This window comes from Cervus canadensis, chromosome X (genome assembly GCF_019320065.1).
Source record: "Cervus canadensis isolate Bull #8, Minnesota chromosome X, ASM1932006v1, whole genome shotgun sequence".
NCBI classification, from domain to species: Eukaryota; Metazoa; Chordata; class Mammalia; order Artiodactyla; family Cervidae; genus Cervus; species Cervus canadensis.
In genome coordinates, this window is record NC_057419.1 from 97,454,190 (window position 1) to 97,478,406 (window position 24,217).

The window sequence follows — 24,217 nt, forward strand, 5'->3', positions numbered from 1 at the left end:
ATCATGTGGGATTAGTTCCCTGACCAGGGATTGAACATGCATGCCCTGCAGTGGAAGTGTGGATTCATAACCACTGAACTGCCAGGGATGTCCCATATATATTCATTTCCATCATGATTTATCATAGGATACTGAATATAGTTCTCTGTCCTTGACAGTAGGAACTTGTCAATCCATTCCATATACTCTAGTTTATATCTCTTAACCCCAATCTCATACTCCATTGCTCCCCCAATTCTCTCAGCCTTGGAAACCACAAGTCTGTTCTCTATGTCCACGACTGTGTTTCTGTTTCATACATTTGCTCATTTGTGTTATATCTTAGATTCCACATTTATGTGATATCATTTGTTGTTTGTCTTTCTCTGTATGCCCCACTTCAGTTAATATGATCGTCTCTCGGTCAATGCATGTTGACTCAAATGGCCTTATTGTTGTAGCTGTACAGATTCTTGTACCCTATAACCATACATAGAGGTATTCATCTGTGGTTATTTTCCCGGATATATTATGAAAACTTGTGTATTACACCACTCTTGGAATAGCACGTCCATTTTGAAGCTGTATTAGTATTTTATATGTTTGTGTCAGTCCGTTCAGTTCAGTCAGTCAGTCGTGTCTGACTCTTTGTGACCCCATGGATTGTAGGACACCAGGCTTCCCTATCCATCACCAACTCCTGGAGCCTGCTCAAACTCATGTCCATCGAGTGGGTGATGCCATCCAAACATCTCATCCTCTGTCTTCCCCCTCACCTCCTGCCTTCAGTCTTTCCCAGCATTAGGGACTTTTCCAGTGAGTCAGTTCTTCCCATCAGTTGGCCAAATTATTGGAATTTCAGCTTGAGCATCAGTCCTTCCAATGAATATTCAGGACTGATTTCCTTTAGGATGGACTTGTTTGATTTCCTTACAGTCAAAGGGGACTCTCAAGAGTCTTCTCCAGCACCACAATTCAAAAGCATCCATTTTTCGGCACTCAGCTTTCTTCACAGTACAACTGTCACACCCATACAGGCCCCTGGAGAAACGATAGCCCTGACTAGACAGACCTTTGTTGGCAAAGTAATGTCTCTGCTTTGTAATATGCTGTCTAGGTTGGTCATAACTTTCCTTCCAAGGAGTAAGTGTCTTTTAATTTCATGGCTGCAATCACCATCTGCAGTGATTTTGGAGCACCCCAAAATAAAGTCTGACTCTGTTTCCACTGTTTCTGCATCTATTTGCCATGGAGTGATGGGACCAGATGCCATGATCTTAGTTTTCTGAATGTTGAGCTTTAAGCCAACTTTTTCTCTCTCCTCTTTCACTTTCATCAAGAGGCTCTTTAGTTCTTCTTCACTTTCTGACATAAGGGTGGTGTCATCTGCATATCTGAGGTTATTGATAATTCTCCTGGCAATCTTTATTCCAGCTTGTGCTTTTTCCATCCCAGCGTTTCTCATCATGTACTCTGCATATAAGTTAAAAAAGCAGGGTGACAATATACAACCTTGACGTACTCCTTTTCCTATTTGGAACCAGTCTGTTGTTCCACGTCCAGTTCTAACTGTTGCTTCCTGACCTGCATACAGGTGTCTCAAGAGGCAGGTCAGGTGGTCTGGTATTCCCATCTTCTTCAGAATTTTCCACAGTTTATTGTGATCCACACAGTCGAAGGCTTTGGCATAGTCTATAAAGCAGAAATAGATGTTTTTATGGAACTCTCTTGCTTTTTTGATGATCCAGTGGCTATTGGCAATTTGATCTCTGGTTCCTCTGACTTTTCTAAAACCAGCTTGAACATCTGGAAGTTCTCGGTTCACGTATTGCTGAAGCCTGGCTTGGAGAATTTTGAGCATTACCTTACTAGTGTTTGAGATGAGTGCAATTGTGTGGTAGTTTGAGCATTCTTTGGGATTGCCTTTCTTAGGGATTGGAATGAGAACTGACCTTTTCTAGTCCTGTTGCCACTGCTGAAGTTTCCAAATTTGCTGGCATATTGAGTGCAGCACTTTGACAGCATCATCTTTCAGGATTTTAAATAGCTCAACTGGAATTCCATCACATCCACTAGCTTTGTTCATAGTGATGCCTTCTAAGGCCCACTTGACTTGACATTCCAGGATGTCTGGCTCTAGGTGAGTGATCAGACCATTGTGATTATCTGGGTCATGAAGATCTTTTTTGTATAGTTCTTCTGTGTATTTTTGCCACCTCTTCTTAATATCTTCTGCCTCTGTTAGGTCCATACCATTTCTGTCCTTTATTGAGCCCATTTTTGCATGAAATGTTCCCTCGCTATCTCTGATTTTCTTGAAGAGATCTCTAGTCTTTCCCATTCTGTTGTTTTCCTCTGTTTCTTTGCACTGATAGCTGAGGAAGGCTTTCTTATCTCTCCTGGCTATTCTTTGGAACTCTACATTCAAATGGGAATATCTTTCATTTTTTCCTTTGCTTTTCGCTTCTCTTCTTTTCACAGCTGTTTATAAGGCCTCCTGAGACAACCATTTTGCCTTTTTGCATTTATTTCCCATGGGGATGGTCTTGATCCCTGTCTCCTATACAATGTCATGAACATCCGTCCATAGTTCATCAGGCGCTCTGTCTATCAGATCTAGTCCCTTAAATCTATTTCTAACTTCCACTGTATAGTCATAAGGGATTTGATTTAGGTCATACCTGAATGATCTAGTGGTTATCCCTACTTTCTTCAGTTTAAGTCTGAATTTGGCAATAAGGAATTCATGATCTGAGCCACGGTCAGCTCCTGGTTTTGTTTTTGCTGACTGTATAGAGTTTCTCCATCTTTGGCTGCAAAGAATATAATCAATCTGATTTCAGTGCTGACCATCTGGTGATGTCCATGTGTAGAGTCTTCTCTTGTGTTGTTGGAAGAGGGTGTTTGCTATGACCAGTGCGTTCTCTTGGCAAAACTCTATTAGCCTTTGCCCTGCTTCATTCCGTACTCCAAGGCCAAATTTGCCTGTTACTCCAGGTGTTTCTTGACCTCCTACTTTTACATTCCAGTCCCCTATAATGAAAAGGACACCTTTTTTGGGTGTTAGTTCTAAAAGGTCTTGTAGATCTTCAAAGAACCGTTCAACTTCTGCTTCTTCAGCATTACTGGTTGGGGCATAGGCTTGGATTACGGAGATATTGAATGATTTGCCTTGGAAACGAACAGAGGTCATTTTGTCATTTTTGAGATTGCATCCAAGTACTGCATTTTGGACTCTCTTGTTGACCATGATGGCTACTCCATTTCTTCTAAGGGATTCCTGCCCACAGTAGTAGATATAATGGTCATCTGAGTTAAATTCACCCATTCCAGTCCATTTTAGTTTGCTGATTCCTAGAATGTCGACATTCACTCTGGCCATCTCCTGTTTGACCACTTCCAATTTGCCTTGATTCATGGACCTAACATTCCAGGTTCCTATGCAATATTACTCTTTATAGCATCGGACCTTGCTTCTATCACCAGTCCCATCCACAACTGGGCATTGTTTTTGCTTTGGCTCCATCCCTTCATTCTTTCTGGAGTTATTTCTCCACTGATCTCCAGTAGCATATTGGGCACCTACCGACCTGGGGAGTTCCTCTTTCAGAATCCTATCATTTTGCCTTCTCATACTGATCATGGGGTTCTCAAGGCAAGAATACTGAAGTGGTTTGCCATTCCCTTCTCCAGTGGACCACATTCTGTCAGACCTCTCCACCATGACCTGAATGTCTTGGGTGGCCCCACACGGCATGACTTAGTTTCATTGAGTTAGACATGACTGTGGTCCTGTAATCAGATTGGCTAGTTTTCTGTGACTTTGGTTTTAGTGTGTTTGCCCTCTGATGCCCTCTCACAACACCTACCGTCTTACTTGGGTTTCTCTTACCTTGGACGTGAGGTATCTCTTCACGGCTGCTCCAGCAACATGCAGGCAGCCACTACTCCTTACCTTGGAGGAGGGGTATCTTCACAAGGCTGCCCCTCCTGACCTTGAACGTGGAGTAGCTCCTCTCGGCCCTCCTGTGCCCATGCAGCAGCCGCTCCTTGGAGGTGGGGTAGCTCCTCTCGGGCGGGGCCCCTGACCTCTGGGGTGGGGTAGTTCCTCTTTGCCGCCGCCCCTGACCTCGGGCATGTGGTATCTCTTCTCGACCCCTGCCCCTGACCTCGGGCATGGGGAAGCTCCTCTCAGCTGCTGCTCCTGCACTGTCACAGCCTGGTGCTCTTGGTCAGTACCCCTGACTTTGGGCGAGGGGTAGCTCCTCACGGCCACACTTCTGGGTAGTCAGTGCTAACTGCAGGGTTTTAATCTGTTGCACCTGTCACTTCCAGAGCGGTTCCCTCTTTGTTTATTTTGGCTTCCTCTGTTTGCAAGTCTATTCAGTGTCTAATTTCCACCTTGACACAAGGGGGCAAAGGTGGTCACTTATTTAGGCTTGCTTATTCAGTTGTATTGGGAGGGAGATCAGTTCAGTTCATTTCAGTCGCTCAGTCATGTCCTACTCTTTGCGACCCCATGGACTGCAGCACGCCAAGGACTCCCTGTCCATCACCAGCTCCCGGAGTTTACTCAAACTCATGTCCATTGAGTCTGTGATGCCATCCAACCATCTCATTCTCTGTCAGCCCCTACTGCTCCCGCCTTCAGTCTTTCCAGCATCAGGGTCTTTTCAGATGAGTCACTTATTTGTATCAGGTGGCCAAAGTATTGAAGTTTCAGTTTCAACATCAGTCCTTCCAATGAATATTCAGGACTGATTTCCTATAGGATGGACTAGATGGATCTCCTTGCAGCCCGAGGGACTCTCAAGAGTCTTCTCCAACACCACAGTACAAAAGCAATAATTCTTCAATGCTTAGCTTGCTTTATAGTCCAACTTGCCCATCCATACATGACTACTGGAAAAATCATAGCTTTCACTTTACAGATCTTTGTCTGTAAAAGAATGTCTCTGCTTTTTAATATGCTGTCTATGTTAGTTATAGCTTTTCTTCCAAGGAGTAAGCATATTTTAATTTCATGGCTGCAGTCACCATCTGCAATGATTTTGGAGCCCCCAAAAATAGTCTCTCACTGCTTCTGTTGTTTCCCCATCTATTTGCCATGAAGTGATGGGATTGGATGCCATGATCTCAGTTTTTTGAATGTTGAGTTTAAAGTCAACTTTTCCACTCTCCTGTTTCACTTTCATCAAGAGGCTCTTTAGATCTTTGCTTTCTGCCATAAGAGTGGTGTCCATCTGCATATCTAAGGTTATTGATATTTTCCCAGCAATTTTGATTCCACCTTTTGAGTCATCCTGCCCAGCATTTCACATAATGTACTCTGCATATAAGTTAAATAAGCAGTGTGACAATTTATGGCCTTGACATACTCCTTTCCCAATTTTGAACCAATCCATTGTTCCATGTCCAGTTCTAACTGTTGCTTCTTGACCTGCATACAGATTTCTCAGGAGGCAGGTACAGTGGTCTGGTATTCCCATCCCTTTAAGAATTTTCCACAGTTTGTTGTGATCCACGCAGTCAGAATCTTTGGCGTAGTCAGTAAAGTAGAAGTAGATGTTTTTTCTGGAATTCTTTTGCTTTTTCTATGATCCAGTGGATGTTGGCAATTTAATGTCTGCTTCCTCTGCCTTCATCTTGAACATTTGGAAGTTCTTGGTTCACATACTCTTGACCATGGCCTGTGTGAGCTCCAGCCTGTGGTCTTCTGTCCAGTGTGTGTGCAGGGTCCCACCTCACCCTGAGAATGGGGAATGGACAGCTGTGCATGGGCCTCTGACCTGGGGAAGGCTACCCGCATGCACAGCCCTGGGGCTGGGTCTCTCCTGTCCCTTGTGTGTGTGGCGGAGCAGGGCGGCCACAGACAGGGATGGCTGGTGGCTGCCGTCCACCATTGCAGAGTCCTGTGCCTTCATGCAGGTGGGGTCTTGGCATCCTCTGGACCCTTTGTTGGGAAACGGCAGCTGTGGGAGGGACGCTTGGGCAGGCTATATGGCCCAGGTGAGGCGGGGCATGGCGGGGCATTGGGCTTACAGCAGGACTGTGGGGGTCAGCGGGACAGAACAGCATACATCTCCCACTCCAGTCCTTCTGCTCTGGAGCGAATCAGCCACTCCAGGGTGTATATCTGCCCATGTCCATTCAGTAGCCTCTTCCATTTTACTTACTTACTCCGTTTCACGTTTTGGTGAAGAGGTCTCAAGTATGAGTATGTTCACTTCAGTGAGCTGGCAGTGTGTATGCACATGGGGGGACCATGGGTGTGTCTGAAACCTCCTGCTGTTGAGAGTTAGCCCACGGCGTGTAGGGTGTGCTGCTCTGCTCTCTGAGGGGCCTGTGAGTTGAGGGCACAGCTATTGACACGACCTTGCCTGATCTCTGCTTCCAGATCCTGCAGTCCCTCTCGGTGCCGATGAAGACGCTGGAGCAGCAGGTGAACCAAGGCCAGCAGGGCCCCTTGAGCATGGTGCTGCTCAGCCAGGTGAAGGTGGCCCTAGAGCCAGCCCCAGCCCCGCACCCCATCCTGTACCTGCAGTCCCAGCAGCTCCTGCAGTTCCAGCAGTGGCACCTGCTGCAGCAGCCCTACTCTCCACCCCCACTGTACCCATTCCAGCCACCACAGGCCCACCTGCACCAGTTCCCCCAGCAGCCCCAGCTGCCCCTGCAGCAGCAGCTTGCCCACTTGCAGCAGCAGATGCAGTTGACGCCGACGGTACAGCCACCTGGCCAGATGGCCCAGGCCCTGAAGACCCCGCCACCCAGGCACAGGCTCAGCCCCCGCTGTTTGGACATGACCCAGCAGTGGAGAATTAGTAATATGCATCTCTGTCTTTCCCTCTCCTGAAACCCTTGTACCTTCTCTGAGAGCGTTTGAGGGCAGGCTAAGGATTCATGTCAGGGTAATACTTAGAAAATAGGAGCTATAGTTAGGAATTGTTAGGCTTCTCCGGTGGTTTGGGCCTCCGTCCCTACCCTGAAGTGAACACCGATGTCCTTGGAATGGTGGGCTGTCTCAAGAACCACTCGGAGCACTCGGGACCCAGACATAAACTCTGGTGGCTCCCAGTTTTGAATCACGTAATATTGGTGATTGAGTAGCTCCATTTGTAGCAGCTGTATTTGTAGGACCTTTTGCAGAGGTCCTCAGACTACTGGTGGAGACATCATGGGAAAGCATGACTAACTTCATAAATTCACATCCAACTCTGAACTTTTTCATGTTTTGTGCACACATTCACAGAATGGGGGTTCTAATTCATTTTCCTTGTATAATTCTGTTCTAGTCCCAGAAGAAGGCTTCTTCCTGGGATGTGTGTTTGCAATCGTGGATTATCCAGAGCAGGTGTCTGACAAGCAGCTGCTGGCCACCTGGAAAAGGGTGAGGTCACTAAGATACATGTACCTGTGCACACACATACACGTGTACCTACGCCTATAACCACTGGGTTGGCCAAGAAGCTCATTTGTTTTTACTGTAAGATGGCTTTGATAGCACTTAATTGACTTTAACTTCATGCAAAACAATTTTGTTAGATTGTTCTGTGACAGCTGTCTTATCAGTGTGCATTCTTTTAAATAGTTATCAAAATTGGTGAATTTCTGTGTAGCCATTTTAATATTGAAGATGAAAGAAACAAAGGAATATTTCAGGCATATTATGCTTAATTAATTAAAGAAAGGTAAAAACACAACTGAAAAGAAAAAAAAGAGATCTTTGTCCAGTGTATGGAGAAGGTGCTGTGACTGATCAAACGTGCCAGAAGTGCTTTGCAAAGTTTCCTGCTGGAGGTTTCTTGCTGGACGGTGCCCCTCAGCTGGGTAGACCCGTTGAAGTTGATAGCGATCAAATCGAGATGTTAGCTGAGAACAGTCAACATTATACCACAAGTGAGATAGCCGACATACTCAGAACATCTAAATCCAGCACTGAGAATGAATTGAACCAGCTTGGCTGTGTTCATTACTTTGATGTTTGGGTTTCACAAAAGAGAAGCAAAAAAGCCTTCCTGACTATTTTTCCATATGTAGTTCTCTACTGAAACATAACAAAAAATGTTTTGTTTTTAAAACAAATTGTGACCAGCGATGAAAAGATACTGTAAAATAATGAACAGAAGAGATTTGGGACAAGTGAAATGAACTACCACCAACCACACCAAAGAAGGTGGTATTGTGTATATGGAAGGAATGGAAGGAAGTCCTCTGTTGTGAGCTCCTTCTGGAAAACCAAATGATTAATTCCAACAAGTACTCCTCCTGATTAGACCATCTGAAAGCAGCCCTTGATGAAAAGCACCCAGAATTAACCAACAGAAAACTCACACTCTTCCATCAAGATAACTCAAGACTGCATGTTTTGTTGATGTTTGATGACCAGGCAAAAACTGTTAAAGCTTGTCTGGAAAGTTCTGATTCATCCACCGTATTCACCAAACATGGCACCTTTGAATTTCTGTTTATTTTGGTCTTTACAAAATTCCCTTACTGGAAAAAAAAATTAATTGTCTGGAAGACTGTAAAAGGCACCTGGAACAGTTCTTTGCTCAGAAAGATAAAAAGTCTTGGGAAAATGGAATTATGAAGTTGCCTGAAAAATGGCAGACGGTAGTGGAACAAAACAGTGAATACCCTCCTTGTTCAGTAAAGTTCTTGGGGCAGATAAAAAATATATCTTTTAGTTAAAAAAAAATCAAAGGAACTTTTTTGCCAACCCGAGAAGTTCTCACCCTTTTGGTAACGGTGTTCCCCTCAGTGCCACACGACCGTGTAACCACTGCAGTTGGCATACAGGACAGTATCAAAAAATTCAGAAATTCAGAAACTGAATTTAACTCCATCTTGCTTTGCTTTCTTTTTTCTTTTTAGAATAAAGTTTCTTAAAGGCAGTGCTTCTGGCCCCAGGGACCAGTTGGCGATGTCTGACACCTTTCTCGCTGTCCCAGCAGGGGATGGCACCTGGGGTGGGGGTCGGGGTTCAGCCGGCCCCCTGAGGCGTGGGACGCCCCACAGCTCAGATCAGCTGGTTTATCTAAAACGTCCACAGCACCCCGTCTTAGAAAGAGAGCATCCCACTCTTCCTCCAGAAGTTCAGATGAAACGGGGCTTAGAGTTCATTTTTGCTGTGTAGTGCTGGGTGGGAAAGCCCATAGATATAACTGATAGTTCGTTCACACTTTGGGAAATACACTGTGTACATACATGGTGGGTCTCGTGAACTGCTGTCTGACTGGAGATCACAAGTCCCTCTTCCCCGGGCATGGGAGCTGACTGACCATGGGTCTCATGTGTGTGCAGATCATCCAGACACATGGAGGAGCTGTGGACCCCACGTTCTCGAGCCGCTGCACCCACCTGCTCTGCGAGAGTCAGGTCAGCAGGCTGTTCACACAGGTGAGGGCTCAGCTCTTCTGGGACTGGGGGGCTCTGAGAGATGCTGGGACGGTCATGCTTGGAAAGGTCTTTCTCCCACCTCTGAAGACAGGAAACCACTTCTCACTGGTTTCCATCCACCTTTGGCATGTGGACACCTCTGTGGCCCCCGGCTTCTCTGTCTGTGAGGACTGGGGAGGAAAGGCAAGTTCTTAATGAGGGGGAGGTGGACACCGTCCGTCCCGGCAGGGCCACCCGAACATGGAGCGGTGGGAGCAGGGTCGCTCGGAGCTGCTGACCAGCAGCCCCACCCTCGGTGTGGCCTGCCCTCATCCCCTCAGGGCTCATTTCTGTTCTTCTCTGATGGGTTCTTGTTCATAGACTGACTGCCGTTAGTGTGTATGTGGTACATGGCCTCTGAGAAATGCCTGGTAAAGAGCGTGTAAGGGTCATCCCGCGTTTAACTTCAGGGGCAGTTATGTTTTCGTAACTCGCTGTGTTCTCATGGGGCAATTTGAATTCTGATGATTGGGAGTGTCATCTCTTTCCATGATTAAAGTCATTTCCTGGGATGTCAGCTCTCCTCCCCGTGGTTGGCTCTTGTTCCTGTGTTTCAGGTTGTGTTCAAGTTAACCTGTGACACTGTTGTAGCTTATTAATTTAGTAAATAGAGTGCTAAGCTCCTGAAATTCCTATATTTATTGGACTTCCAGTAAAAATGACCTTGTAGTTACACAGCCTTACAGTTCTGTATGTCACCTGCAGTAAAGCCCCCAACGACCGGCCCGTATTGTTGTGTTTGCAGGCGATAAAGGAGAGGAAGAGGTGCATCACGGCGCACTGGCTGAACATGGTCCTGAAGAAGAAGAAGCTGGTGCCGCCCCATCGGGCACTGCACTTTCCACTGGCCTTCCTGCTGGGGGACAAGCTGTGCTCCCAGCATGTAATGCTCTCCCTGCCTCCCTGAACAGAATCAGCATCTTGTTTCCTTCTCTGTCCCCCTGTCACAGTCACAGCTTCCTGACATTTAACGGGTTCCCCCAAGTCTTTGACACTGTTTAATAAATGCCTACGCCCTGGTGGCTCCTGCCTGCAATGCAGGAGACCCGGGTTCAATCCCTGGGTTGGGAAGATCCACTGGAGAAGGAAATGGCAACCCACTGCAGTATCCTTTTCTGGAAGATCCCATGGACAGAGGAGCCTGGAGGGCTACAGTTCATAGGGTCGCAGAGTCAGACATGACTGAACGACTTCACTTTCACTTTACAATTAAGTGTCTGACACCAGAAGTGGCCACAGCTGGGCAGACATCATCTCCTGTTGGTTCTCCCTGTCAGATGAGCCCAAAACCGGGATCAGAAAGAAGAACTGACCAATATTCATAGGCTTAGTAAAGTAACTTCATTAACATAATTGGAACAGTGTTATGCTAACACAGGAAGGCATTCTCCATTTGGTATGTTTGCTTTCCGTCCCCCCTTGCTGTCTCATGGGCAGCATTGTCAGCAGTGACAGCATTCTCAGAGGTGATGTCGCCAAGTGCCCCTCAATGCTGGAGGAGGAATGGAAACACGTGTGTCTGTAGCGCAACCAACAGGGAGAAGAAAGAGTCATACTACTGGGTTAAACCATCATTACATCTTGACCTTACTGGACCTTTCCCCCCCAGATTATCTCTGTGACTGGGTTCGTCAACAGCGACAGGGACGACCTGAAGTGAATGGTGTACCTGGCAGGTGCCAAGTACACGGGCTACCTGTGCCGCAGCAACACCATCCTCATCTGCAGAGAGTAAACGCAGCCACCGCCACGTCTGCCCTCAGCCTGCTTGGCACCACTCTGGGTCCCTCAGTCAGCCAGGGTTCCATCTCTGCCCGCACAGGGCCTCTAAGGGTCCCTCAGTCAGTCGGGGTTCTGTCTCAGCCCACATGGGATCTCTTGGGGTCCCTCAGTCAGCTAGGGTTCTGTCTCGGCCTGCACAGGGCCTCTGAGGGTCCCTCAGTCAGCTGAGGTTCTGTCTCGGCCTGCACAGGGCCGTTCTGGAACTCTCAGTCTGTCAGAGTTCCATGGTGGACGTCAGAGTCTGTTGAAAGAATGGCAGTGATATTTGTTGTAATGTTAGCAGAAGAATGAAATCATATGATTAAGGAGGCTGCAGTCAAATTAGGTGACAGTGGTGAGGTGAAAGGAGGGTGGGCAATGATCTCATGATCACATGGACACCTCCTTACAGCCCGATCAGCTCTGCAGAACCGTCCCTGCCATGTCCAGTGTGAGCAAGTGTGGGCTGGTTTGTGTTAACAGAAGTACAAATTTGAACACTGGTAACTCTAATGAATGTGTTTTCTCTCCCCCCGACCCCAACCAAAAAAGACAAACTGGTTTAAAGTATGAGAAAGCCAAAGAGTGGCAGATCCCATGCGTGAATGTCAAGTGGCTGGGGGACATCCTGCTGGGGAACTTCGAGGCCCTGCAGCAGACACAGTATGGCTGCTACACCGCCTTTGGCCTGCAGGACCCCTTCGCCCCGACCCCACACCTGGTGGTGAACCTTCTGGGTAAGCAGGCCAACTCCCTGTGGCCGTGGGCTGGGGCTCCAGACACTGCTCTTGGCTTCAGGGTCACATCGGTTTTTATCTCCTCTCCTGTTTCCTCTCCACGCTGTCTCCCACTGCACTGAGCCCAGAAGTTTTGTTGGCTTGTATTTTTGTTTGCTTTTTTTAATGGACTCTCAGAAGTGGAAGGAACACTAGAAAGCCTTTTGATCTTGTCTTTCAAGCCAGCTCTCATTTAACTTGCTCTGTGAGAAACGGCACCCCCCTGCCCCCACTTTCTGCTGCACAGATCCCGAGGAAGGCCCACTGCCCTGACTGTACACCAGATGGTGCTTAACACCATTTACCCACCTGAGCATCACTCCAGGAAGTGGTCGCTCGAACGCTGCTTTAACATGTGCTTCCATGAAGGAGCCCATCCAGTTCTGGTCCTAAAGGTCTCAGTTGCAAGAAATCCCTTTCTGCTTTTGAGCCACAGCCAGCCTGCTTCCCTGGGACAGACCTGGCTATGACATCCACTCTGAAGCCCTGGTGCAGACGCCAGGCCCTTCCTCGGTGGACACATGTCCTTGAGGGCCCAGCCGGGCCGCCACCCCCACGTGCTGTGCTCCTCACAGTCAGTTTCTAGGACGCCAGACCACGGGGCTCCCGGAACTGTCTGGGGTTCAGCACATGCAGGTGGGCGGTGCCTGCACTGGGCCACAGGCTGCTGGTTTGCTCAGCTTTGTCTCGTACGGAACACTCGGCCCCCGCCAGGCTTCCCTGTAAACTCAGGAATAGTCCTTATGGTCCCCTTGTTGGAGGCCATCACCCGAACCACTCTGTGTCCAGGATGACCCACACCTGGAGAGGCTTCTCATTTCTGCTATTATTGATACACTTCCATTTTAATTTCTTTATTGGGATATGGTTGGTTTATAATGCTGTGCTAGTTTCAGGTGTGCAGCAAACTGAATCAGTCATACTTGTACATATGTCTACTGTTTTTAAAGATTCTTTTCCCACGTAGCTATTACAGAGTATGGAGTAGAGTTCCCTGTGCTATATGGCAGGTCCTTATTGTTAACCTGTTTTATAATAGTGTGTGTGTGTCCTGAAAGGGCTTTTATATTGATAAGGGCTCCTTTATGTACATAGTGTTTCTGAAAAGTAACCTGTTTCTCTCTTCAGATGCTTGGAGAGTTCCGTTGAAAGTGTCAGCAGAGTTGTTGATGGTATGTCAAGTTAGTCACCTTACTTACTGTGTTACAAAGAAGTAGGGATATGCTTGTATCTGTAACTAACTCTTAGTAATTGGCCGTCATGACCAATGAGGGCTGAATCTTTTCGCCTGTCATAAGCTGTTCAGTGCACCCTGTGTCTTTATCCTCTCCGTTGATGATATTGGGAGTTACTCAGTCACATGACACACGTTAGCCCCATGACTTCTTCAGAGGGCTACGTGAGTGCTTACAGAACCGCAGAGCAGAATACAGGGAGACCGGGTGTTTCCGTGGTGTTCAGGAGGTGGGAACTGGGGCGCCAGAGTGTCAGCCCTGACCACAGCGCTTCACTGTGGCAGTGGACTTCCAGGCCACTGGCTGGGGTCTCTGATGGGCTGCCTTCAGGATGGGCTGTTCTGCACTGGAGTGCCAGGGGTTGGTTGGTAGGCAGCTCTGGTAGGGCTGCCTTTCACTTGGGGGGGAGGGTCATCTCCACCCTTATCTCAGATGGAGAGGTGGTTGCTCCCCATAGTAGAACATAAATGTGTGTGCTTGTGTAAGAAAGACTGGGTTAGAGGCAAGGAAGGGGTGAGGGGGCAGCAGCCACAGTGTGAAGCTGGCTGTGGGGGCCACTAGGGGCACTGGCTCCCCATCGGGCTCCACATCTCTGCACGTCAGGGCCTCCAGCTGGTTTTAGGAGCATGGGCGCTGTGCCCGGGACACAGAGTGGCCATCAGAGGCCTGCCTTCCCCTCCAGTGTCCTGTGACCCGACCGTCCTGCACCCTTATAGGGGAACCTCTGTCTTTGTGGAGGGGTGTAATTGCAATCATTGTGTTTTGCAGATTCCATTGAGACACAAAATAATTGAAGTAAAAAGTGTTTTGAAAAGTTCAAGGTTGATTAAATCTATCACAAGTGCTAGGAGAGGGGTGAAGACATCTTAAGAACTGTTGGGTCTGGTGAATAGAGAGGGTGGCCAGCACCAGGGCCTCCCTGGACAGTTGCATGTGCCCATGGTCTCTGCCAGTTGTTCCTTGGGGAATGTTTCTTGTGTGTGGTGAGATGTGTAGAAAGCACTCAGAAGCTGCTGTGTTACTGGGGTGGTTGACTAAGGTAAATCGTCTGTTAATTACAGGGTGTAAGACTACCTCCCAAACCGAAGCAGAATGAAGTAACTAATATCCAGCCTTCTTCCAAAAGTGCCAGGTAGGAAGAATCACCTTTTTTGTTTGTTTGTTTGTTTGTTTTTTTAATGGTTGATGATCTTTTACAGTCTGTTCTAGGAAATGGTGGCAGTTGGGGAAATCCCTAAGATTTTCACTTGGAAGGGCTTTCCAGGTGACACTAGTGGTAAGGAACCCGCCTGCTAATTCAGGTGACATGAGACATGGGTTCAGTCCCTGGGTCGGGAAGATCCCCTGGAAGAAGGCATGGCTACTCACTCCAGTATTCTTGCCCGGAGAATCCTCATGGACAGAGGAGTTGGGCAGGCTACAGTCCATGGGGTCACAAAGAGGTGGGCACGACTGAGCGACTAAACCACCAGGACTTGGAAGGATGTGCTGCTTGCATTGCAGCTGTATCATGACATGTCTCGTTTCATCACTGGAGATAAACAGGGAATAGCCAGTGTCTTTTCCTTTCTTATTAAAAAAAAGTCCAATCTTCTGTTTTATCTTTTTTCTATCTTGCCAGAACCCCCATTGTGTGAAACGAGCTGCTGTGGTGGGACGGGGGCAGGGGGACTGGAACCTGGCTCTAGGCATCCTCAGTGTGTGCCCGGGAGCCCACGTCCGACCCCTGACCCAGTTCAGGATGGGGGATGGAGCCCCCTCTGTGGGGCTGGGGCGGGGGTGTTGTCAGACTTGTTCTGGTCTCACCTGGTGGAGGTAAGCCGATGGTTTAACTAGAGCCAAGAGACCCTCTGAGCTGCATTGAGTGAGGGTCTTTGCCTCTTCCCTGCTCCTCAGTCCCCTCCTTCCAGTCCCCACAGCCACCCAACCCAGGGATTGTTGGATTCTTTAGCAAAAGCCTAATTATGTGATTATATACATCATTAAAACACTACAGGTTTTTTTATTTCAAGACTGTCTCAAATATAAGCTAAAAATAGGGCTTGAACAAATTTAAGCAAAGAAGTTTAATATAGAGTGTGTGCTTGAGTTTACCAGCTTTGCTCTGCGTCAGAGCTTCTGGGGTGAGATGGGGCCTGTGGGATACGGTGGGGGACTGGGGACCACAGAGGGCCCTGGAAACCCTCCCTTCCACCCTCACAGACCCCCAGGGACAGTGCAGGCTGGGGGGTGGGGGTAGTGCCTTATCAGCCCTTCCCCTAGGGGTGCCAGGTGAGAGTCCTTTGGGGTGACTTTGTATAAATGGTGGGAAAGAAAGAGCAGGTGAGTCACTGCACTTTCCCTTTAAGAACAGAAAACCACACACAGGTAAAGCTCTCAGAGCTTCTTAACGCTGTTAAAATTAAAATATCTTGTTTGGTAAAGAACATATTAGGGAAGTAACAGCTGTTCTTTCTATGTGTGTTTCATAGAATTGAAGATATTCCACCTCCCTCCAAGAAATTACCACCGGAACTGACCCCTTTTGTGCTTTTCACTGGATTTGAGTCTGTTCAAGTTCAAGAGTACATAAAGGTGAAATTTCCTTCTATTTTGCATAAAGATTTTAATGAATGTTCCTTTCTGTTTATACTTGCTTTAGGGTAGCAGTTTTATTAGGTTAACATGTAATCAGGAATATCATGTTGTAACGTTGTTCATCATGTTTATTTATAAACTGCGTCATCATTACATCATTGCTTTCCCGCCTCATTCTTGCTGCTACTTCCTCCTTAGATGCGTTCTTTCTTGTTAGGATGACTCAGGTGAGGAGACCAAAAGCAGTCTTGTAATCAAACATTAGCAAAGCTGCACAAAAAACATTTTCATAAGGACATTAGCTTACGAGAGTAGCTCTGCCCCTTCAGGTTTCCTGAATGAACCCACCATCTTCTCAAGACTTGTTCTCTCTGGTGGGGCGGGCCCAGGGATCACAGGTGTATTTGTATTTATTTACATTAAATGCACTTCTGGAAGTAACACCAGGAGGGATTGTGGGCTTGTGTCTGGGCAGGGGATGGTTAAAGTATAGTTGACCTGTGTCACAGGGATTCAAACATTTCCTTTATTTATTTTAAGGAAAAGAAATAATTATAAATGCTACTATAAATTATTTTTTACTTTTAAAATTGGGTATAAAGAGATCATCTTTTACATGTCTATGTCTTAAGTCGATTTTTATGTCATCATTTCTTAGAGACTGTGTCTTAACGTGCCTTATCAATACTCACTTCGGCGTAGACAGCCTGGGAGGTTCACTCCTTGTGTATCGAGCTGCCTTGTTCTCAGAGCTTTCTACATCTTAAAAGGGGTGTCCTCCTGGTGTCCAGTGGAGGTCCTGCTTTAATCTTGACTTGTGTGGCACGGATTAGGGAAATGTACATTGTCACTTGCAGTTTCCACTTTGCTCGCATGGTGGTGTAGGTCTGGCTTCACTGCTTTCACCATCTTGTGCGGCTGAGAGCCCCATTCATGGTCTAGACAAGTCCCGGGCTGAGGGTGGGCAGGCGGCTCTGCAGACCAGATGGTCTCACCTCTGCTCTGTGTTCCCGGCCCCCAGAAGCTCCAGATCCTGGGTGGGGAGGTCGCCGAGTCTGCACAGAAGTGCACCCACCTCATCTCCAGCAAGGTGAAGCGGACCGTCAAGTTCCTGATGGCCGTTTCCGTGGTGAAGCACATCGTCACCCCAGAGTGGCTGGAGGAGTGCTTCAATTGCCAGAAGTTCATCGGTAAGTGGCCGAGCCGCACCCTGTGCACTGGATGCCCAGTTAGGAGGGTTTTTGCCTTCAAATTTATCTCCATTTTCATCCCAGCACACATCAAGTTCATTTTTTAACTCTGTGAATTTAAATGGATAAGTAACAAATTATTTCATGTCCCAGTGAGGCATTTGATATCTGTGCATTTTACTGTGAAATAGGAAGGTTGTGGTAATTCGGGAAGTACTGGGGAAGAGCTCTGTAGCCCTGCCTTGTTTCCCTGATGATACATACAGGATGATACATTCCTGGAGGAGTCCCATGTAGTCAGCCCCCATAGGCCACCCCTGCCTTCCCACCCCTGCAGCACACCGCCCCTGCCTGGGCTCTGACAGCTTTAAGACTGGACGCTTCCTATCATGGGGGAGAGGTATTTTGACATTTTGTATTTATATCTATATAGTTTGAGACACCAATTGTATAGGTTATTTCTTCCTGGAATACACATGCCCTTTACACGCTCTGGAAAGTTTGACTCTTGCCACAACTCCGACCAAGTTAATGTAACTCAGCTTCTCCTCTTAGAAACCCAGGGTTGTTGTAGCTACTGTGTTCATTTCAGTGTCATCTCTCACCTTAAACATGGACTGCTTCCTGTCCTCCCTCACAGCTCTTCAGCAGGCACAGCAATCTTCATTCTGCTGTAGAAACTAGCATTTCAGATACATCACTTCATTCAAGTATGTAACTTCATGCATGACAATACTTCTTTGTTCATTTCTTAACTTCATTTTTTAGACATTCTTTTCTTCTTTTACCTAGTGTAGTGCCTTCTTTTTCTGCTGGTGGCTGATGGACTTGCATTTCTAGCAGTTGTTAAATCTCAGTGTCTCCTGAGTGGCCTGATGGAGTCAGCAATTATGCTCTCTGAGCTGAGAATGGCTTTCTCATTTTTAAGGTGTTGTTAAAAAAGAGAAGGGCAAGTGACATACCCAGCATGTGGCCTGTCAGCCCTACAGCGTGTCGTCTGACTCAGCCTGACCCTGGACTGTTAGTTTGGTTATGATGATGAAATGCTTTTCTGAATGAGATGTATTCATAAGAAGATGAAAACATTTTGTGATCTTTACTTTTTGGAAAATTGGGTATTATTTAAAAATTCTTAGATCCTCAAAATCTGGTAAAACCATTCTTTATAAAGTGATGTTCTTATACGTGTATAAAAGGAACTTGTTTTTGGTACATCTGTAAAATGTGGCTAATCGACTTAGTTGGAGTCCAGTGGCTCTGAAGTCACTGGTCCTTGTGAGCACAAGCTGGCCGTGAACCTGGTTCCCAGCCTGTCCCTCCACATGGGCACTCTTCACCTGGGTCTGGGTTGGGGTGCTCTGGCCCCCCAACAGTGTGAAGTTACAGCTGAGGGGGAGGTGGGGAGCTGCCCAGGGATGAGAGGAGGGTCCATGGACATCTTTCAGGACATTTGTTCTTAAAAGCTAAGAAACACTGATCCAGGAGGGAGGAAGAGTGTCTTTGGCCTGGCTGGCTGTTTTTGGGAGGAAAGTAAATGGAATATAATCTGGGAGACTTACTCATTCACAGGTTTCACAGGTGGATGCCAGCACATGGCTCACTGGGGCACCTGGAGCCAGTCACATGTGGTGTACCCCAGTGCCAGGCACTTTCTGAGGCTGTACTGTCTTCCTTTTCAGATGAGCAGAACTACAGTCTCCGAGATGCAGAGGCTGAAGTGCTTTTCTCCTTCAGTTTGGAGGAGTCCTTGAGGAGGGCCCACGTTTCTCCGCTTTTCAAGGTACACCTGGACTGGAGCTCAGATCAGCTGCTGCAGCTGGGCAACCATGACGGGAGTGGGCGGCTTGCACTCAGAGAGCTGGGCTCTCCCCACTCCCCCTGTGCAGTCAGGCCTCCTCTAGGGTGTGTTCCGTGTCTAAGAGAATCAATATGGAGAGAGATGCATTACAAATAACCCGGGTTCAAAGAGTATGCTATGAATAGAGTGTAAGAGATTTACATTTTTATTTTTGCTTTTACCAACTTACATTAATACTATTCTCATAAAACATATATTCAGCTGGAAAATAGAGACCATTCTTGAGAAAATATTAATTGAATATGTGTCTAATAATTCTAGACTACAGTGTTTACATGTTTCTAAGATAGGACAGTTTGGAAAATTTTTTTTGTATCAAACAGTGGCTTAGTAGATTAATAGAGGCAGGTTTTTTGTTTGTTTGTTTGTTTTGCTCTTAAGGAGCCAACTTAGGAATCCAAAGAGATTTTCCGTATTGAGTTAAGAGTACATTACCTAAAATAGTCTGTGTTTTTCTAAACGTTTGAGGAGTTTAAAACAAAATGGTGCTTTTGGTACATTTAAGAGTAAGGGTGTTAGAAAATTTTAACCATCAAAATCATTTTGTGCTCCATTTGAGCTTTAGAAATTGTGAAAAATGTTCTTATTCTTGCTCTTATCACAGAATACTTCATGTCTTACAGGAATTAAAGTTCTAGCCACTTTTTAATAATTATAGTTCACACCTAGCTTATGAGAGTGCTTATTTCTGAAATTCCATGTCTGGGTTCCACCAGGCCCACTTGAGGTTGGGGACTAGGGGGGTCTACTACTGTGTAGCTCCATGAAATTAGTCATTTTGTCAAAATTCTTGGGTAGAATGAGAAATTATGCACACTGAAGATTCAGTTTGAAACCAGTACACATATTTTCACTTTTAGGCAAAATACTTTTACATCACTCCTGGGATCTGCCCAAGTCTGTCAACCATGAAAGCGATTGTGGAATGTGCAGGAGGCGAAGTGTTGTCTAAAAAACCATCTATCAGGAAACTCATGGAACATAAACAGGATAAGGTGCACAGAAGTGAAACACTGTTGAATGCATCAATGTCATGTATGAGGCTCAGTAACCAAGAATCTGCTTTTCTTTTCCTTAGAGTTTGTCAGAAATAATTTTAATAGCCTGTGAAAATGACTTTCACTTTTGTCAAGAGTATTTTGCCACAGGAATAGGTATGTTCATTTGTCTGCTGTGTGTTGGCATGCATGGGTGTGGGCAGGTGCGTCTGTTTGACAGGTTTTATCTTTGTTCCTTGCAGATGTTCACAATGCAGAGTTTGTTCTCACTGGAGTGCTCACTCAGACACTGGACTATGAGTCACATCCTTTCAGAAGGCGGTGGGTGGGCCCTTCTCATCTTTAGTGTCAGAGCTGCGTGTGCTCCGTGAGCCCACAGGTTAGGGCACTATTGGCCAGGGTTAGTGATAGAATCGCTGAGAGGCCCATTTAATTTCGTAGACTGTTCTTCTAAAGTAGGTGCTCTTACATCTTTCCAGGCTCTCTCACCCTACATGTTTAGATCTGAATGCCCGTTCTGCACTGCTTTTCCTTGTGGAAGGAAGACTTGGTGTAAAGTTTACCTGAGCCATCTGTGGGTGACCTCTTGGGCCTCTCCTCGCGTCTGCAGCCTGAGAGCAGCCGTGTCGTCCTGCCGCAGGCAGTGGCCTGGGCTGCAGGGCCTGGCATGTGCCCTGCAGAAGAAGGGAGGGGCTGGTTTTCTGTGGTGGGGCTTTGGGCACCTGGGGCTCTTAATCTGAACTCGGGGACCTTGTTGGGTGTTGACACTGGTCCACACTGCTGTGGGAACTTGTTTTCCTCAACACGCCTACATATAAATTTAACTGATGCACCTGGGCTGGTGCCAAGAGCAGTGCAGGCTTGCCCTAGGCCCTGCTCCCTCAGATGCCCTTGTTTTCCAGCTGCTTTCTTTGAGACAAGCATTTTTATGCAGGAAGACAAATATATTAAATATGTTTAAGATGTGTAATTTTATTCTGAGGAAACATAAATCATATTTTGTGTTATACGACTTTTAAGAGCCCACATTGGTTTTATGATTCATTTGTCAAGTTTTTAAATGTTTTCACAAAACTGTTAATGGAACTTTAGCTGAAAATAAAATGATGCAAATAAAGACCTTGCTATCTCTAAATTATGGATGTTGAAGATTTGAAACGTTTTGTACATTTTTCTTATACTCTTTTATTTTATATCGAAAATGTTCCCACATTTTAAATTAATGTACTTTTGAACTTTACTTAGAATTGAGTGATCCTTTATTGTGACATATTTCCTGTATAGTTTATAGGGTTTTCATTAAGCTGGATCACATTTTAAGTAATTTCCAGGCAAAATATTTTCTAGTAGAATTTTTTCCTGACCATTTTTTTTTTTTTTAAATATTTATTTAACTTTTTTTGACTGTGCTGGTTCTCTGTCGCCATGCGGGCTTTTCTTCAGATGCGGTGTGCAGACTTCTCACAGCGGCGGCCTCTCCTGTCGTGGAGCACGGGCCCCAGGGCACGCAGGCTTCAGGAGTTGCAGCTCCTGGGCTCTAGAGCACAGGCTCACTCGTTGTGGTGTATGGGCCTGGTTGACCCTTGGCATGTGGTTATCTTCCCGGACCGGGGAACGAACCCGTGTCTCCCGCATTGGCAGGCAGATTCTTCACCACTGAGCCACCAGGGAAGCCCCCTGACCATTTTCTATCAAGGTGAGACATAGACTCCTGAGCAGAGCTATGTTCAGAACATTAGCAGTTATTACAACAGGCACAGACCAGCCAGAGTCATTAATACCAGAGAAACCCACATCTCTCCTGCTTTTGTTCCAGATATGGTTCTAATACACTTCCTGTTGGGTTGTAGGTACAAAAACATAAGTGGAGACCATCGTCTTACCAGTGACTACTGACATACGAGTGTGTTTAATATACTACAGGTACTAGTGTGCTCAAGACCAGTGCTGTCACAGAGGTTCAGCCCTGCCCCGATGTCACCGCCCATCAGTGTGCTCCTCAGACACTGAATTTGCCTCCACGGCAACTGCTGAGGTGTTTTCCTAAAGGGAGCTGTAATTGGCTCCAGTCTGTTCTCCAGTTGTGTAATCTCTGCAGTTTAATTCCCGAACGCAGTTTAGGTGGAGCACGTGCATTAATCACCATAGGACTTCCACGTCACAGGAGTGGTCAGCATTGCCGTAAGGCTTCGGCATCACTTAGTTACGTGGGATGTCCTCCCGGCTCTGACCTGGAGCCACGTGAAGTCAGTCCTGCAAATCACCACTCAGTGTCACAGTTGTGAAGTGAGGGTCCACACCTGTGACCTCACCTGTGCTCTAGGCCCTGGACTGTGGTGACTTTCCCGTGACCCGTCTCTTACCATGTGGGCAGCGTTAAGTCTCTCAGCACACGTGGATGACACGCTGATGGCCTTCTAGAAACATCAATCTATAAAGCTCTTTACAACACACCCAGTTGGCACTTGCATCTTTAACAGACTATCTCACAATGTGTGTCCTTTTCAGTTCCTACTTTTGTACCTAAGCAAACAAACCTACCTACAGAACTGACTGTCTTCTCATGAACCACAATTGGAATGAATGTTAATGTGAATAAATTTAGTAACAGTAAGGTCCTGAAAGTAAAGAGGAGTTTCATGTGTGGACGCAAAATGTTGATTGCACAGTATTCAGAGTATGGGCCTGCTTCTTATACCCTTGAAGAAAAGTGAACATGATAATGGCATAAAAGCCTCTGGGTAGAGTGTATGCATCTGTTTAGTCTTCAGTGAAGAAAGGGGTTTGTTTAAGCACCATGCAAGTCTGACTGACTTGATTAACCTTTCAGTGAGTGTTTTTTCAAGAGCTGCCAGGAAATACTCCTTAAAAACTCCAAGGCCTGCACAGCTGCTGAACAGTGACTTGGAGGATCAGAGGAAATTACATATGAAGATTTAAGAAAAAGATAAAGTAAATCAACTTGTTAGGTCGATTAGGTTATAAAATTATTTCTCATAAGAAAGGAAGTCTTTTTTGTCCTGTTGTTTGGTCTGAATCAAGATTTAGTAGAAGTATAATGTTGACCACATATGTAATTTTAAAGTTTCTAGTAGCTCTTAGATTTTAGCTTCTACACATATCCAAAGTGCTATTTCATTAGTAAGTAATATATTTTAAATTTTTAAAAATATTTCAGATTTCACACCACTTACACTTCAAAAAGTAGATTCACATACCCAAGTTATTTTAAATATAGGGCTTTTTTTAAAGTTAACGTTAACTATGATTGACGGTTGAGCCCATCTTTCACACCAGGCATATTTCCAGTGTACAGTGAGCTGGTGTGGCTGGTCTCCACTGTCTTACTTTGCAAACGGGTTGGAGAAACAGGGATGCCACTGAAGACGGCACACTTGGTATTAGAACAAGAGCAGGATCATATCACTCCTCTGTGTAGACAAGTATGAGACTTTGAAGCCAGATGGCAGAAGGACACAGAACTCACCTCCTCCCACAAATACATCTGCACATGGAACAGTTCTCACAATACCTCCTGGTGGGAAATCTCAGGCAACAAAGAGCACTAGAAAGATCTCCATGTAACACAGTAAGATGAAAGGGGGGATAAAAAGGGGAGAAGGACGGGCCCGGCACCCTGGGAAGAAGCTCTGAGAGAGGACAGGTTCCAGCCCCATGGATAGGCCCTCTCCAAAGGGGACACCAGCTGGGACAGAGAGGGGGTCTTCAGAGAGTGAGAGGAGCACGTAGCAGGCAGAGCAGAGATCCCAGGAGAGCCAACTGGGGTGGCATGGAAGACGCTCAGGCTATTGTAGAAGCAAAGACCTGAAGTTAAGGGGTGTGTGAAAGACAGAGTGGGGAGCCCATTAGGCTCTTCCTCTCTCATCCAGCACAGCACTGGCTCCACGAGCTCTGGGAGCACTCCAGCACCAGCAGGGCCCTCACCCGCAGAGGAACAGCTGAAATGAGCCTCCTGTGGCTGTGCCATGGGCTGATCTCTACCACTGCCTCTGGCTCTGTCCAAGTGGCACATTCGGAACATGCAAGTGGACATCGGGGGCTCTGTGGCTGGGACAGGTTGGGCCTAGCAGCTGTGGGATTTCTGGGTGCACATGGGGGCCGGGGCAGGCCTGAGCTGCTCCCTGCATCCATGGCAGGTCCAGGTGCACAAGTGCTGATTCCACAAGATCTCCACTGGTGGCTGTGTGAACACAGCACCTGAAGGCCACCAGGGACACCTACCTGCATCCCCACAGAGGAAAGGGTCCCAGCAGACGTAAACAAAGACGAACAACGTGATGGACTTGAAGGGCCTGGAGGGAGCCTGAGGGCAGGTGGGTGGGGGCGCTAGGCAGGCACGTGGGGGAGGGGGTTCCTATAACCTGGGTGCTGGCGTTCAGTTTGA

At 46.6% G+C, this 24,217-nt stretch overlaps 1 protein-coding gene across 1 annotated transcript; it reads left to right on the forward strand.

Annotated features, from left to right (window-relative positions):
* The first annotated feature begins 5,979 nt into the window (after window positions 1–5,979).
* On the forward strand, window positions 5,980–20,175 carry LOC122435660 (PAX-interacting protein 1-like). The gene is given in 16 exon segments (XM_043459806.1): window positions 5,980–5,988; window positions 6,377–6,746; window positions 6,749–6,796; window positions 7,272–7,366; window positions 9,283–9,378; window positions 10,163–10,300; window positions 11,027–11,148; window positions 11,731–11,915; window positions 13,083–13,126; window positions 14,251–14,321; window positions 15,661–15,763; window positions 16,788–16,956; window positions 18,636–18,736; window positions 19,675–19,809; window positions 19,893–19,968; window positions 20,055–20,175. Coding segments are annotated over 16 exon segments (1,866 nt in total). The 3' UTR covers window positions 20,159–20,175.
* Window positions 20,176–24,217: the final 4,042 nt, after the last annotated feature.